The 14,094-nt window shown below is 42.2% G+C and overlaps 1 protein-coding gene across 4 annotated transcripts in view; it reads left to right on the top strand.

Moving 5' to 3' along the window:
* The window catches only part of tbc1d1 (TBC1 (tre-2/USP6, BUB2, cdc16) domain family, member 1), a 47,600-nt gene that overhangs the window by 23,796 nt on the left and 9,710 nt on the right, over positions 1-14,094 (top strand). For 3 of the 4 annotated variants that reach the window (XM_061065165.1, XM_061065166.1, XM_061065168.1), the window contains 6 exons: positions 1,442-1,702; positions 2,912-3,028; positions 3,785-3,898; positions 4,080-4,213; positions 9,853-10,044; positions 12,863-13,024. In XM_061065165.1, the coding sequence (XP_060921148.1) occupies positions 1,442-1,702; positions 2,912-3,028; positions 3,785-3,898; positions 4,080-4,213; positions 9,853-10,044; positions 12,863-13,024 (980 nt within the window). The remainder of the gene's footprint in view (positions 1-1,441; positions 1,703-2,911; positions 3,029-3,784; positions 3,899-4,079; positions 4,214-9,852; positions 10,045-12,862; positions 13,025-14,094) is intronic. The other variant, XM_061065167.1, reaches the window with a different exon arrangement.

The raw sequence follows: 14,094 nt of genomic DNA, 5'->3' as shown, positions 1-14,094 counted from the left end.
CATGATATACGTTTTTTTCTAGCCTGAGGTTAAAGGACAGTGCAGCTGATGCTTGGGGGGGGGGGGGGGGGGGGGGGGGTACTTGTAAAGAGTGCTTGAAAGAAGCTGTTTTTGTTTTAATTTAAATTTAAACCTCAGATATATGCTTTTGAGGGTAAATAAGACCAGGCAAAGTGATCTAAGTGAGGTCTTCAACTCCCCCTGCTGGAGAGGTTATTCATTTATTCATAGATCTGGGATGGGTTGGACACAGAGAGGGAGTTAATTTAAAGCCTCCTGTATGTGGATATTATTTCCCAAACATCATTTGAATGATACATTTATAGATTAGATACAATATCTTTATTTCAAACATATTAATAAGAAATTGAGTTGAATAAATAATAAATTAAAAAAAGCATTGAACAATATGAAAGTCAAACCGAAACATCAGCCACCATTTTCAACACAAAACAAAAAGTAGGATGATGTTTACACTTATTTTATTATACTCTTTATACTTAGCAACAACTATAACACAATTATCTCCCAGTGTCCCTTTTTAATTGTATATTAATTAATATGGTAAAATAAAAATCTCTTATTTCATCGGTTATGAATTTGTTTTCTAAAGCTTGCGACAATTTGGGGCCTGATTTGCGCCCCAAAAGATCTTGGGGGGCATTGCCCGATTCAAAGCTTTTAATATCCGATTTTTTTGTCAGAAGAATCCGTGTTGTGTCACGATTATTTTACTGCTCCCGATGGATTCGGAGCCTCCCCAATCTGAAATCGTAAATATGACTCCTGGTCAGACTGCCTCTGACGGATTACCCACAGCGAACAATGAGAGCGAGCAGACTTGGAATCGTCACCAACCGGATGTTGCAACAACTGACCATCAGCTCGTGCTGCAAATTGTATAAAGCCACACACAATCCGTCTTCTCAGCCGGGATTTCATCTGTATTGTTTTTCAAAACACACAGCAGGAGAGTCAGCTGACGATTTCGATTGTCCTCCATGTTTGTTTTTCTTCTGAAGTCACGCACATTTCTGTGAGATCTTGTGTCCGTGAAACCTTAGTACAAACAGGTGTGGTGTCTCCAGGTCTGGCCGAGTCATCTTGTGTCATCTAATCTTCCCAATGTGTTTTGGGAAGATTATATATAGGACTCAAAATCGGTCTAATCTGTCATTTAAAATTGCTTAAGATTATAAAATCGTCCTGTGTGGCCAGTTTAACATGGCAGTTGCTACAAAACCAGACCTGTCTTAATTTTAGCAACAGAACAGTATCTAAATATTGTTTATTTGAACCATGTTAACTTTTTCAAAGTCCTTATACATCAAGGAAGTGAAATTAAAGAAACCTGATTTCACCTCTGACTTCTTTGCTTTGGATGCCATACAGGTAACGATGTCGTCTATCTCCCCTCATATACTGTCCCTGTCATCTTCAGGTGTCACAACTCAACAGGAGACCTGAAGCACATTGACTCCTCTCTCCGCCTGTCTCCCTCCACCTGCTCTTTACCCGATGACGCTCAGCCCTCGGGCTTCCGCAGACGCGCCAGCACCTTCAGCCACCCTCCCACCCCCTCCTCAGCAGAGTACTCACCGCTGCACACACTAAATCACTCTCCACAAGAGCCCACTGTAAATACCAAGCCAAAGCTGGTACGACACTACTCCGTCAGCACCGATACTCCCCACCAGAGCAAGTAAGTGGACTGTGTGTGTCTCTGTTTGATTTGATGTGATTCCATAAAAGTGAATCAAAGAAAGGTGAAGTTGGTTATGCGTAGAATGTTTTGCAATTCTGCCAGATGTGTTTCGGTAATTCTGTTGATTAAGAATTTGTAACTACATTTGCAAACTCTGGAGAGAGTCTCTATAGATGATGATGATCAGGAATAAGTCTGTAACAGCGTTCTCATGCGCGGTTGAATGCATGGTTTGTGTAATTTAGTATGTCAAAAGTGGGTTTCCTCTGTGTGAGCGGGACATTGATGTCAACGCTAACCCCGGCACAGGACCGGAGTTTGGTATCAGCAGTGTTCTGGTTTAGTTTAAAGTCAGAGTAGTTTCATCTACTGGGGTTCTACTAGAGTTGTAGTGTGACCTGGCTGTACACAGAGAAATAGTCTGTGTTCAGAGAAAAAAGGATGGAATTCAATCTGAAAAATGCATCCCTGAAACCTTTATCGGTCATTTAACAACAATTTAGCTCTAATTAATGTTTTTAAACAGATGTATGAACGTGCAGCAATCAATCCACTCTTAGACGTCATCTCTCAGCACCATCTTCATTCTCGCTACCCAAGTTACAAGGACGGCTGTAAACAATAGTAACATCTGGAAAATGAATGAAAACAGTCAGACGGGCTGCATGTGTGAACACAAACACCTGGAATTTGAACCGCCAGGCCACTAGTGAGGCGGTGTGAAAACGCAGCATGAAATATTCAGAAAAATACACCATGAGCGAGCAGGAGGGGTCCTGACGCTGTGACCAGCAACACATGACCGTAGACTGTATGAGGGCAAGCAGTGCAGTCTTCATGCACATGATGAAACTGCTTTGTTATGTTTTTTGTTGTTTGCAAGTATTTTTTCCAGGGCTCTTTTGTTGGTGTGTGTGTGTGAATACATCAAACTACATGTAGCACTCATATAAAGATACAAATTGTCATTGTACCTTCCGCCATGTCTTTTCACATCATGTCCATCCTCCTTTCACAAGTGCACATGTCAAAACTGAAATCTGTTGGACAGTATCTCCAGACTCTTCTTCCAGACACCTTTTCTCTCATTTCTCATGCTCTCCTTTTCAAAACAGTTTTCCGTTGTCATATTTTTCAGTGTCTTTGATTTTCTCAGCTTCTTCTTTCTTCACCCTCTGGTTCTTCTGTATTTCTGCTGCTTCTCAGAAATGTCCCAACCGACTCCACCCTTCTTCCTGTGCCTCCTTGCCCTGCATCTCTCTCTCCTCCCCTCCCTCATCATCCTTCCTCACCTTCTTCTGGCGCCCGGCTCAATAAAAGAAGGTGAGGACACCGCATTGGCTTTCTGTTCGACTCATCCAGCATTCTCTTTTCTCTGTTTTGTTTGCATTTATAAATGGCTCCTTTAACCTTCTTGTCATTGTTATTATTAAGGCCCTGTTCTGACAGAGAAATAAAAACAAGAACCTCTTGTTTGACAGTTTGAATGATGATTAAATCTATGACAACCGTAAAAGACCACTGGAGGGAACTCATGTTGGTTAAAAAGGAGGTCCACTATGACATACATCTGAACTCTTTATTAGTGATCAATTATCTTCGAAACACCTTCAAATACCGAGTGTATTGTATCGCTTTAGAAATGAGCTCAAGAGACTAAAAACAAGAAATGACACTAAACATGATAGGATCCAGAAACATGTTCACACAACCACACAGTGTGGAAAAACTCATCCTGATTCATGATTCCCTGCCCCAGCTCACCTGTGACTCCCTTTTCTCGCTGCATGTGGCTGTGATTACTGCCTTTGGGCAGGTGATGTAGCAGCAGCAACATTAGCATGCAGTAATCACCTAACTTACCACACACACATTATAGCATACATCAAATTGGTGACAACATTTGTCTTCTAAACAGTTGAACATCTCAGATTGTTTCGAAGCTACGTGGCCCACAGTAACATCCCTCTGGTAAAATATACATAGATAAAAAACATTCCTGTATGACACTCTGTTTGAACAGGGCCTAAGATTTCCTCTTTTTTCATGTCGTCTTCTTTTTCTCCACCTGCATCGCAGTCCACTGGGTGGTCTGCGTGCTCGTCTCCACTCATCCTCCTCTGTTCCTAATTTTCTGAAATTTCAATTTCTGGCTCCTGTGCAGGAGAATGATTTCTTTGAGCCAAAGAGCAGGTACACACACACATATATAAACAAGTCAATGTTTGTTTGTAAAACATGTTGTGATCTTTGCTGCTTGTTTCAATGATCATGTAATGTGTTTTATTATGTGTGTCCTAAAGCCGACTGAATGTCAATCAGGGTTAATGTAACCATTCCTGTGTGTGTGTGTGTGTGTGTGTCTGTCTTTCAGTGATGTTGCAGCTCTGTCCTCACCAAGTAGAGCATGCGGGGTGGGAGAAAGCCCTCTGCGCAGCCACCGCCACTCATGGAGGCAGCAGATCTTCTTACGCGTGGCCACTCCTCAGAAGAGCACAGAAACCATTGGTAAGAAAAGAGACACTCTCAAATCTCTTTTAACACCTTGTAACCCCGATTCCCTGTAAGGAACAACCACTGGTCCTTGAGCAAAGACATTGGACCTCGTACTACATAACTACAGGTATACTATAGAAGGTAGTTTGACACTGTTAAGGAGACAGCGCCGGTGTCACCACAAGGTGTCTGACAAAAAATTAAGATGATTTGTCAGAGGTTAACAAAAGTGCTGACACCTGCAAACAAAACTGAAACATTCTTTTATACAGTTTAACTCGGAAGACACAAAACTACTCTACATTGAAAAAAATCCATCCATCCATTATCTGTACCGCTGCTCTTGTATTGTTTCAGGGTCTCAGGGGGGCTTTAGCCGATCCCAGACCTGGACTGGTCGCCAGTTAATTACAGGGCTGACATAGAGACAGACAAACATTCATGCTCACACTCAAGCATGACTTGAGTCACCAATTAACCTAACGAGCATGTCTTTGGACTGTGGGAGGAAGCTGGAGGGACCAGAGTGAACCCACACATGCACAGGGAGAACATACAAACTTCACAGAGTAAGACCCTGTCCAACGGGGGATTCGAACCGGGAACCTTTTTGCTGTGAGGCAACAGCGGAAACCACACCGTGCAGCCGTACATTGAAAAATTCTATGACATAATTCAATCTTAGTAAGTTATACTAAGAATACTTCTCTTATTTTCATCATTAAATAGGTACTTCTTTTTTTTTTTTTTTTTAGAATACTGTCAATAATTACTAAAGTGCCTGCTTTATGCACATGGGGGGGGTATAAATGTGTCTGTGTGAGTCAGAGAGCTTTGATCTCCACTTCAGGATTACTTTGCATGCTCCAGTTGCAAAGCTCAACAAAAGGAAGAAGGCAGTCCCAGGTCAGGACACTTGTGTAAACACACATGTCCTTTTTTATGCAAACAACATCCTGACAGAATAAGAGCATGAACATGAAACGGTGTTCTAGATCAGCTGTGCTATTTTAAACAACTGCTCCAGGTCCCACAGTGCAGACAGCAGTGCAGTGACAAAGACTTTACACTCGGTGTCACCCTTTCATTCGGAGTGATGGTGCATGCAGGCAGGAGAAGGGAATCATGTAATGCACTATGGTGTATACTCTACTAATGAACTTTAATGAGCTTTTATAACCCACCTGGCAGATTCTACTCTACCTGCTGCTTATTTTCTACACCTTCAAATTGATCCTTAAGATACTGATATTCACGTCCATGCAATCATTCTCAGTTTGGATGTTTTTACTTCTGTAGTATTTTGTGGATTGTACAACTAAAACCACTTCTTTAGGTTGGTATAGTACCCATTTTATGTTTATATCTCATGTTTTTACACTTCTCTGTTTGACTTATTTGCCTGTTGTTGTTCCTCAAGTGTTTTATTTGGAGGTAAGATGTGTGTTCTGATTGAATATTAAACATATATAGAGCATGCAAGTAAGGCTAGGAAGGCCATGATCACAAGGGCTTGTCACTTTTCTCAAATGTGTCCAAACAAGACTATAATGACCTTGACTGTCATTGATTGACACATGACCTCTGGTGGCATTTCACGTTTGTCTTGCAGCTCTGACTTTGTATGATGAAGTGATCTCACATGGCTCTGTCTGATGGTATCAGTTAAGGTTTTGTCTGTGTGTGACAACTAAGACAAATTAAGTGAATTTGAAGGAGACTGTGATTCAATTGGTGAGTTAAAATAATTAAAGCAGCAGGTCTGCCTGGAGACTGACAGCCAAGTCAGATATGTTAGAGGTATGTAGTATACATAAGTTGAACATGTTGTACATTTTGAGAAATATTGCTTTGATGATAACTCTGGATCATCAATCACCTGCCTTGTCTCAGTATATGCTTACATAAAGGGATGTGTCCGTCGGTGCAGACGTGGGAATCACACATGTGCTTGCAGGTCTTCAGATTCTACGTTATGGTAATTATATGTACCGCGAGCATGTGTGACAGAACAAGTGTTGACAGTTGTGATAGTCGGGTTGGTCACACTGTTACTCCTGAGCAAACACAGTCAATGGGAGAGAAAAACATGTTCATACAAAGTAAGAAGGAAGTTGTTTTTATTGCATTTTAATAAAGTGTTTAGATTTAGTATCGCCACAGAGAGGGGAATGACCTGCGGGAAAGGAGTCACAGGTGTGATTTAAATCCGGGCGGCCCACTTAGAGGACTATAGCCTCCGTAGATGAGGCTAACTCACATTACATATGTTGTAGTTATGACAAATTAATTGGACTCTGTTCTCAAATAAAACAGGGTAGGACCTAAGACTACTTTAATATTGTTTAATCTAACAGATATGTTTTGAATTGTCATTCATTTTTTTCGACTTTAAAGAAAACAAATCTTCAAATGTTTTTTTTTTTTTAAATATATTTGTTAGAACGGCTTTTAAAATGAAATATGTCTATATTCTCTTTCTGCCTGTAATTCTGATTTCTTTAACACCGTTCAGCTGATCGACTTCACACTCGGGAGGTTTGTAGTCGTTTGAACCCGAAGCAGAGTCCAGTTTGAAGTTGGTTGTGTGATCAGTTTTCTGGAGGAAGCTGCAGAGACGCCAAACTGGCATGTGTTCTGAGTGACACACGTGATCAGATAATGCTGAAAGCACCGACAACACACAGCAACGTGCACATACAGCATCAAAGGCTGTGCCCGCAGGCGTTGCACTATTAAAATTGAATCGGTTTTGGAAATCGTTCCAATTGTGATGAGAGCTCTCCTTTCGTAATCTAGGCCTCTAGTTATGATGGTAATGTATTCTTTAAATATTTGAATATACAAAAACAGTCACTGTCCGTCATCGGGCCACAGCTACAGTACACTGTCATGCTCTTTGAAACACTGAAGGATCTAAGAGTGACATGACTTGTTGTCAGTGTCAAACACTAGAATCTTATTGATGAGTTGTGTGTTGATTTTAAAGCAACAATCATTAAGATTATAGTTTCTCTTGTCCTAGTGGAGATAGCTTTAGCACTCTTTGAGTAAGAGTCGGTGAGAGTTTGTAGCCGTCGTCATGATTGTCAGAAACGTATTTTTTACATATCGTCACATTGTTTATCTCTTTTGTCCAGTAAAGAAGCAACAGCCCTGGCAGCATCGTTCAGGCCTGTTTGTGTCCGTGTAAGCTGCAGGTTCATTTGGTCCGGCCCTTCACACAACAATCACAACACCGACCAGAAACCAACAGATTTTTGGTATCAGCATTATCACCAATACAGTCATGGGAAGTACAGTCGTGATGTAATGCTGACTGAGGTCAAATGTCAGAAAAAAAAAAGATATCTACTTCAGTGCCGTTGATCCGTAAAAGTAAACAATGGCGCATTCTAGCTTTGGGTGTTGGATCCACCTGTCGTGACGCATGCCGTGCCACGCCACGCCAAGACTAACAGAGGTTGCTGTTTGGATACAAGTACTGTGATGCCAGTGTTGTTTGGACTGCTAAGCTGCTTCATTATGTTTCTTTATTCAACCTGTGAGGACTGACGTGTGCAGCTGACAGTTAAAGTTGACTTCAGGTTCACAGTTTGACTTAGTCCAAGGAAATCAGTTAGACAACAAAGTGTAAGAAAAACAAAGCGTAAGAAAAACATATCGGATAACTTTTCCCAGTGAATTACACTAACAATGGCAGCTCTACAAATAACATTGACATGATATTTTCAATATGTTATCTCTTTGTATTTTTAAGCTACCACTGGGATTGCCGTATTCTGTAATCTTCTAATTCTTAAAGTTCAACTAGAAACGGTAAAATCCTGTTAAATGAACCCCTCTCAGGTGCAGTTTCTAACAAAACCTTCATGTTAGGTGTATTTTCTGCAGGAGTGCCATCATTTTTTTATTTTACTCCTTTACACACGCCCCTTCTCACATCTGTACTTGGTTCTAATCAATGCAACGTGGGACTGATGTGACCTTCTCATCCTCCTTGTCACTGAATGTGCAGCTCATGAGGGATTAGAGGGCTTTGGTGCTCATTGTTGCACTTAAGTTTCCCTTTCTGCTCAACCATGTCTCCTTTCCATGAACACAATCTGGCACCTGAAGTGTTTTGACAGACAGGTGCCATGACGCAAAGGAGAAACTGTGCTTTCAGCAGGTCAATGTCATTGGCTGTATAGTGGCTGAATGCAGAGCTAAGTCTGGTTGTGTTGGGTGTGTTCTGGTGTTTGTGCTTGCTCACACACATGAGGTCATGGGTGTGTGTTTGAATGACTGTGTGTGTGTGTGTGTGTGTGTGTGTGTGTGTGTGTGTGAGATTTGGAGGCAGTGGTGGTGTCCCAAGGTCATGTTGACAGTCCACACACAGACAGCGCCAGAGGAGAGCGCCAGCCTTGTTGACCCACTTTGCATGTTTTGTGTGTGAGTGTGTGCTGGGACTTGGTTCTGGCTAAGTTGGAGTGTTTGCTCAGGGAGTGGATCAGGCCACTTTATGCAAGAGTGCGTGCGTGCGGCCATACGTGCATGCATGGTTATTTTGATTAAAACAAGGCTTCAGCTTTAGAATAAGTCGTATCCTGTACAGTTTGTTTAAGGTGAGGGGAAAAGAGCTATGACATTGAGGTTAGTTAAGAACCCTCACAACGATTGTAGGACAAGCGTGCGTGTGTGTGTGTGTGTGTGTGTGTGTGTGTGCGTGCGTGTGTTAGTTCATGCATGCAATTTTTTCACACCTAAAAGTGAACTCTTCTGTTGATGCAGGGAAACGGTCTGTGTTTGTCTAAAACATGCATGACTCTCTTAAGAGATTTAGCTGTCTCCCTGTGTGTCTGTGTTTGTGTGTTTTAGTGTCACACATGTGTCAGGTTTGTTCTCACTTCTCTTCTAACTTAAGACTCATATGTTTGTACAGTGACTCTGCTGGTTTCAGCATGTCTCGGAAAGTCTCCCTGATGCAGACACAAAGGCATACATGAATGTTAGCCTTTTCCAGCACAAAGAACACCATTGTCATGGTGTGTGCGTGTGTGCGTGCAGTTTGTAGATGTGTCTTTATTTGTTTCAGGGTATCTATCTTCCACAGGTTACTTATCTAACATTTTTTAAGTTTCCTCAGAAGAGTCTTGAGGAAAGATAAGCATCAAACTTACATACCTGAGCCAAGCTAAGGTGTGAGTGAGCCTGTGCGTGTCTGTGTGTGCACACTATCAAACTGACTTTTGGTGCTATCTGGGTGGCTGTTATGTCCTTCCTCTAAACAACATTGGGTATTTTGAGGTTTGGGATCCACCCTGTACTTTGGGGTGGAGTCATACAAACACATTTATTTTACTGGGTGTTCGTTGCATCCCACTGTGTCAAATACATCTATGTTTAGAAATTTGTATTCAAGTGATTCTTTGTCATGCCCCTTGACTGTTTGTCTGTCAGCTGTGTGCCTTGAATCATATAAAAAAAAAAAGGACAAAAAAAGAAAACATTTGTGTGTGTGTGTATTTTGACATTTAAATCCTTTTCTACAGCATTTTATCACTGGTAACGTCTCTGCTGTTTTTTTTTTTTACAGCCTGTGGAAATAGTAAATGCACTGCTACTGTGTTAATCTGATCTCATGTATTTAAATGTAATGTGTCTTTCAGAGCGTGGGGATCCCTGTCTAGATGCGAGTCGTGGCCAGGTGGGAGTCGGAGGAGGAGGGGACTTGTCTATAAGCGTGGTGCCTGAGGAGAGGACGAAGAAGAGCAAAGAGGAGCTCAGGGAGCTGTGGAGGAAGGCCATCCTGCAGCAGATCCTCCTGCAGAGGATGGAGAGAGAGAACCAGAAACTACAGGGTAAATTCAATGGATCTAGGGAAAGGGAAAACACACATATAAACACATATACTTCCTGTTATTTCATTTTATGCACACTCTCCAAAAATAAATGACAATGCAATGATGATGATAATCATTCTATAGTGATTATTAGCCTTCACAATGTTGAAAGCATAACATGCACACAGCGTTCATTTTGCAGATGGGTGTGTATCTTTACACTGGGTATTCTGTGGTGTGGGTTAGTCTAACATCTGGGGAGCGTGCATTTGGTGACTACATCTTCAGTTATCGGACCTAACACAGCACTGCATGATAGAGTTTGGGAATAATGGGTGCACAACTCCAGACTACAACAGGCTGTGGGAGTTAAGATACTGATTGTTGTTCCCTGCAACCGTCAGACACTTGCAATATAAATAAATCACAATATGGCTGTCTGGTCCTGCAGAGTAGAATTTAATTTATAGTCTTGTCTGTGTGAAGACAAGAACGGCAGCCAACATCGTTTCACTGAGCAGCGTTGGCATCATTCACACGCTGACATGATCAGTCAATTTCTCTTGAAGCTCAAAAGCTAAACAAACAAATCTTTCTTTAATCCATCCTGGCATCATGCCTTTCCAGGTGTATTTAGACCCTCTGTTAATAAACAGGTTATATAATATATGTGAGTGTGAGTGTGCGTGTGTGTGCGTGTTTACTGGTAGATCATAATTAAGGGTGTGCCAAGTGCACCGCCTCTTTTCTGACCCAGTTGGCCACATATCAACACACACCTAGCAGTGCACCACACCCCTAACTACCTGCTCGGTATCCTAACCATTAATTAACACACAATACTTCATCCGTCACTCAGGTAGACATTATTGCCTCTGCATTGTATATGGCAGAGTCTCATGGAGAGAATTTGGGTCATATTGATGTCGGACAAACAAGCCAGGGCAGCGACATTTAGTGGGCTCACACTATACACACTTACAAACAAACCTTCAATGTGGTGCAACTGACTTGGGCGTCTATAGTTTTATTGTGTTTTATTTCTCCCACAGGGTGAGCTCCACCTTTCTGTCCGTTATTTGTCTGGGTGGAGATCGAATCCCTATCCTCTATTCTTTTATTTATCTGTCTCACCGCTGTCTGCTTTATGGGTCAACTGTGAAAGTGTGTGAGCGTATCTTTGTCAGCTCAAGGGTGGGGTATCCTATCTTGTGTGTTATCATGGGCGGAGTGCTCCGGCGACAGAAAGAGAAATGGAGCGTAGCGGGAGGTTAGGAGAGGTTAGGACAGGGGAGAGAATGAGTGCTGACTGGGCTGCAGCCAGCGAGTCGTCGGGCTGGACGAGACTGTGCGTGTGCAGAGACGGCTGATAAGAACGACAGCAGAGCCGCAGCCTCTCTCCAGCAGTATCTATTCTTACTCTGGGTGTGTCAGCTACTGAGCCATCCAACTTTTCCTCCTCTGTTATACAAAAAGCACATTCCAGGTCACTCCCGCTACTTTGCTGTCTTTGACTGCTGCAGGCTTTGATATATAGCGCTCCATGTAAAGTATTCAAACCTCTTGTGATGCTCTTAATTCATCTTGTGCCAAGTTTTTTTTAGGCTCGAGTTTAGTGTGAGCTGTATTCACTTTTGCAGGGCCCTTGGTGATCATGCAACACTCTAGCTTTGCAGATATTTCAGATCACCCCCCCCCCCCGCCCCCACCCCTGGATATCTGCCCCCAATATTTCTAATGTTTCCTGAAAGGTGTCAATGCAGGTCAAGGAAGTAGGCTGTTGTCTCTTTCCTGTCCCATACCGATGATGTCACCCTCCCCAGCTCTGCCTGGCTGCAGCCGGTCACTGGGTGGACACCACACATGAGAGGGAAAGGGTGGGGAAGTCCTTAAGGGATCGAGCGAGGGGGGGGGAGGGGGGGAGAGCGAGAGTATGGTTTTTATGAGAAAAACGTGGAACTGGATGAGAAGAAAGGAGTGGATTGTGGGCAGAAAAAGTGAAAGAGAAGAGGAGGATGCTGGGTGTAGAGATGAGAGATGAGGGGAGAGGGAGAGGAAGGGTGTTGTCAAAAAGAAATGCACAGATGAGGGGTGCTGGGTGTGCCCTCACCTTCTTTGATCACTGGTGTCAATGTGTAAAAACGGAATTCACAGTTTTTCTCTCTCTGCTAAGCTTATATGTTGTTTGTCAAAGTCCAGGGCCAACCCCATGACCCGCATCTTTACTGTTTTCCTCGCTTTAAACGGAAGCTTCGCACCATTTTTTTGCTGCAGTGGGAGCTTTTTTCTGCGAAAAATCTCTAAAACCACAGAACATGACCTTAACAAACCTAAACAGCAGGCAGGCATAGTGAGTTAGGAGCTGGTGAACATGTGAAAATATTGCAACATGTTGCAGCTAATGCCAGATATATATGTGCCCAAGGATTTGGTAAAGACAAAAAAAAACAAAAAAACGGGGGACTTATGGCAGAGTTGCTCCTTAACTTTTTTGGTTGTGTAAAAATAAACTTACAGTTTGCCCATGGCCAAGTCCTTTTATATTCAGATTTATCTAGAGAGGAAGGTTTTGTTTTTGGAAGGCCTGATAAAAGTGTACAGTATTTATATTGAGTACAGCAGTTAGTTAATGTGATGCTTTTTGTCATTGCAAAAAAAAAAAAAAAGATAATGGAAATCATTCAGGGCTGGGGGTTTGTAAAGGGACAGGCATGCTAGCATCTGTGCAGGTGAGCTGAAATGTATTTGAGGAACACTAGCCAGGTGTTTCCAGGAGGACAGATTAGGGATGCAGGGGTTGTTTGCATTATTAATGTGTATTATCTTGTGTTTGTAGCCTCAGAGAGCGACCTGCAGAACAAGCGCCTGAAGCTGGACTACGAGGAAATCACTCCCTGTCTGAAGGAGGTCACTCTGGTCTGGGAGAAGATGCTGGGAACCGCTGGGAGAGCAAGGGTTAAATTTGACCCAGAGACTATACATGCTGCTGTTACACAAGGTACTTATAGTTTCCACTAATACGTGTATCAGTGCTTCTTTGAAATGTTTGTCCCTTTGCAAAATCACCAGGTATAAGCAAATATTGACCAAAGCTCTGAAACTGACAGTTTGTGTCCTAACTTTTCCCTCTATGAACTTTCTCTGAAAAACATCAAGAGGATCGAGCTTCAATTCAAGCTTCAAGTGTTATTTATTTATTTATTATTCTTTCCTTTAGTGCACACGGTGAAGTCAGTGTGTATTCAGCAACATGTCCCCGTCTGTCTATCAGTCGTTCTGTGCTGGCTGACTGTTCTGTCCGTTTTCTGGTATCAGCATGTTCTGCACAGAGGACACGAGGGTTATCTCCTCTGTGAGAGAACTTGGTGAAGTAACTACAGAGGCCAGTCACTAGATCGTTACGCAACATGTCATCACAAAAAAAAAATGGTGGCAGGGGTCATGGGTAGTGCTTGAGTTCTGCATGTTTAAACATCCTCCTTCTGGGGTCTTTACAGGCTGACAGTGTCTCTGGTGTTTTTACTTTAAAGCCTGTTTCTATATTGCCCCTCTTATTAAAGAAGAAATGATTACGTATCATGAATCACATGAAACTATGAAGTACTATGATTATTTATACATTTACAGTTTCTTAACTTTATTTAGTTGACGTGAAAACTGCACAGATAGTTGAACGCATAAATGAACCTGAGGTTGTTTGAAATCAGAGTGGGTCTGCATTAAATAAGGGGATCAGGAATATAAAAAAAAACAACAACAACACAATGACAAGAAGAATAGAAAGCAGAATTGTGTGGCCATAAAGGGGATCAACTTGGGGACCAGTTTTTTTTTTTTTTTAGCCGTACAAACACTGAAGAGGAAGGGAATTCCCAACATGCAGGAGTGTTGTCCAGACGTGCAGTTAGGAGTCCGGGAAGTTTTGCACAACAAACAGATGTGACCTCTTATAAAGCTGTCATGGAGACAATTAAAAAGGTTTAGATGAGCTGTGCGTAGATTTGGACAAATCTCTGTGAGCTTTTCCCCCCTTCTACAGTTTAAAGGCTTTAACTCAGTAAGGCCATA

Source organism: Labrus mixtus, chromosome 2 (genome assembly GCF_963584025.1).
Source record: "Labrus mixtus chromosome 2, fLabMix1.1, whole genome shotgun sequence".
Lineage (NCBI taxonomy): Eukaryota > Metazoa > Chordata > Actinopteri > Labriformes > Labridae > Labrus > Labrus mixtus.
This window is presented reverse-complemented; position numbering and strand designations above follow the sequence as displayed.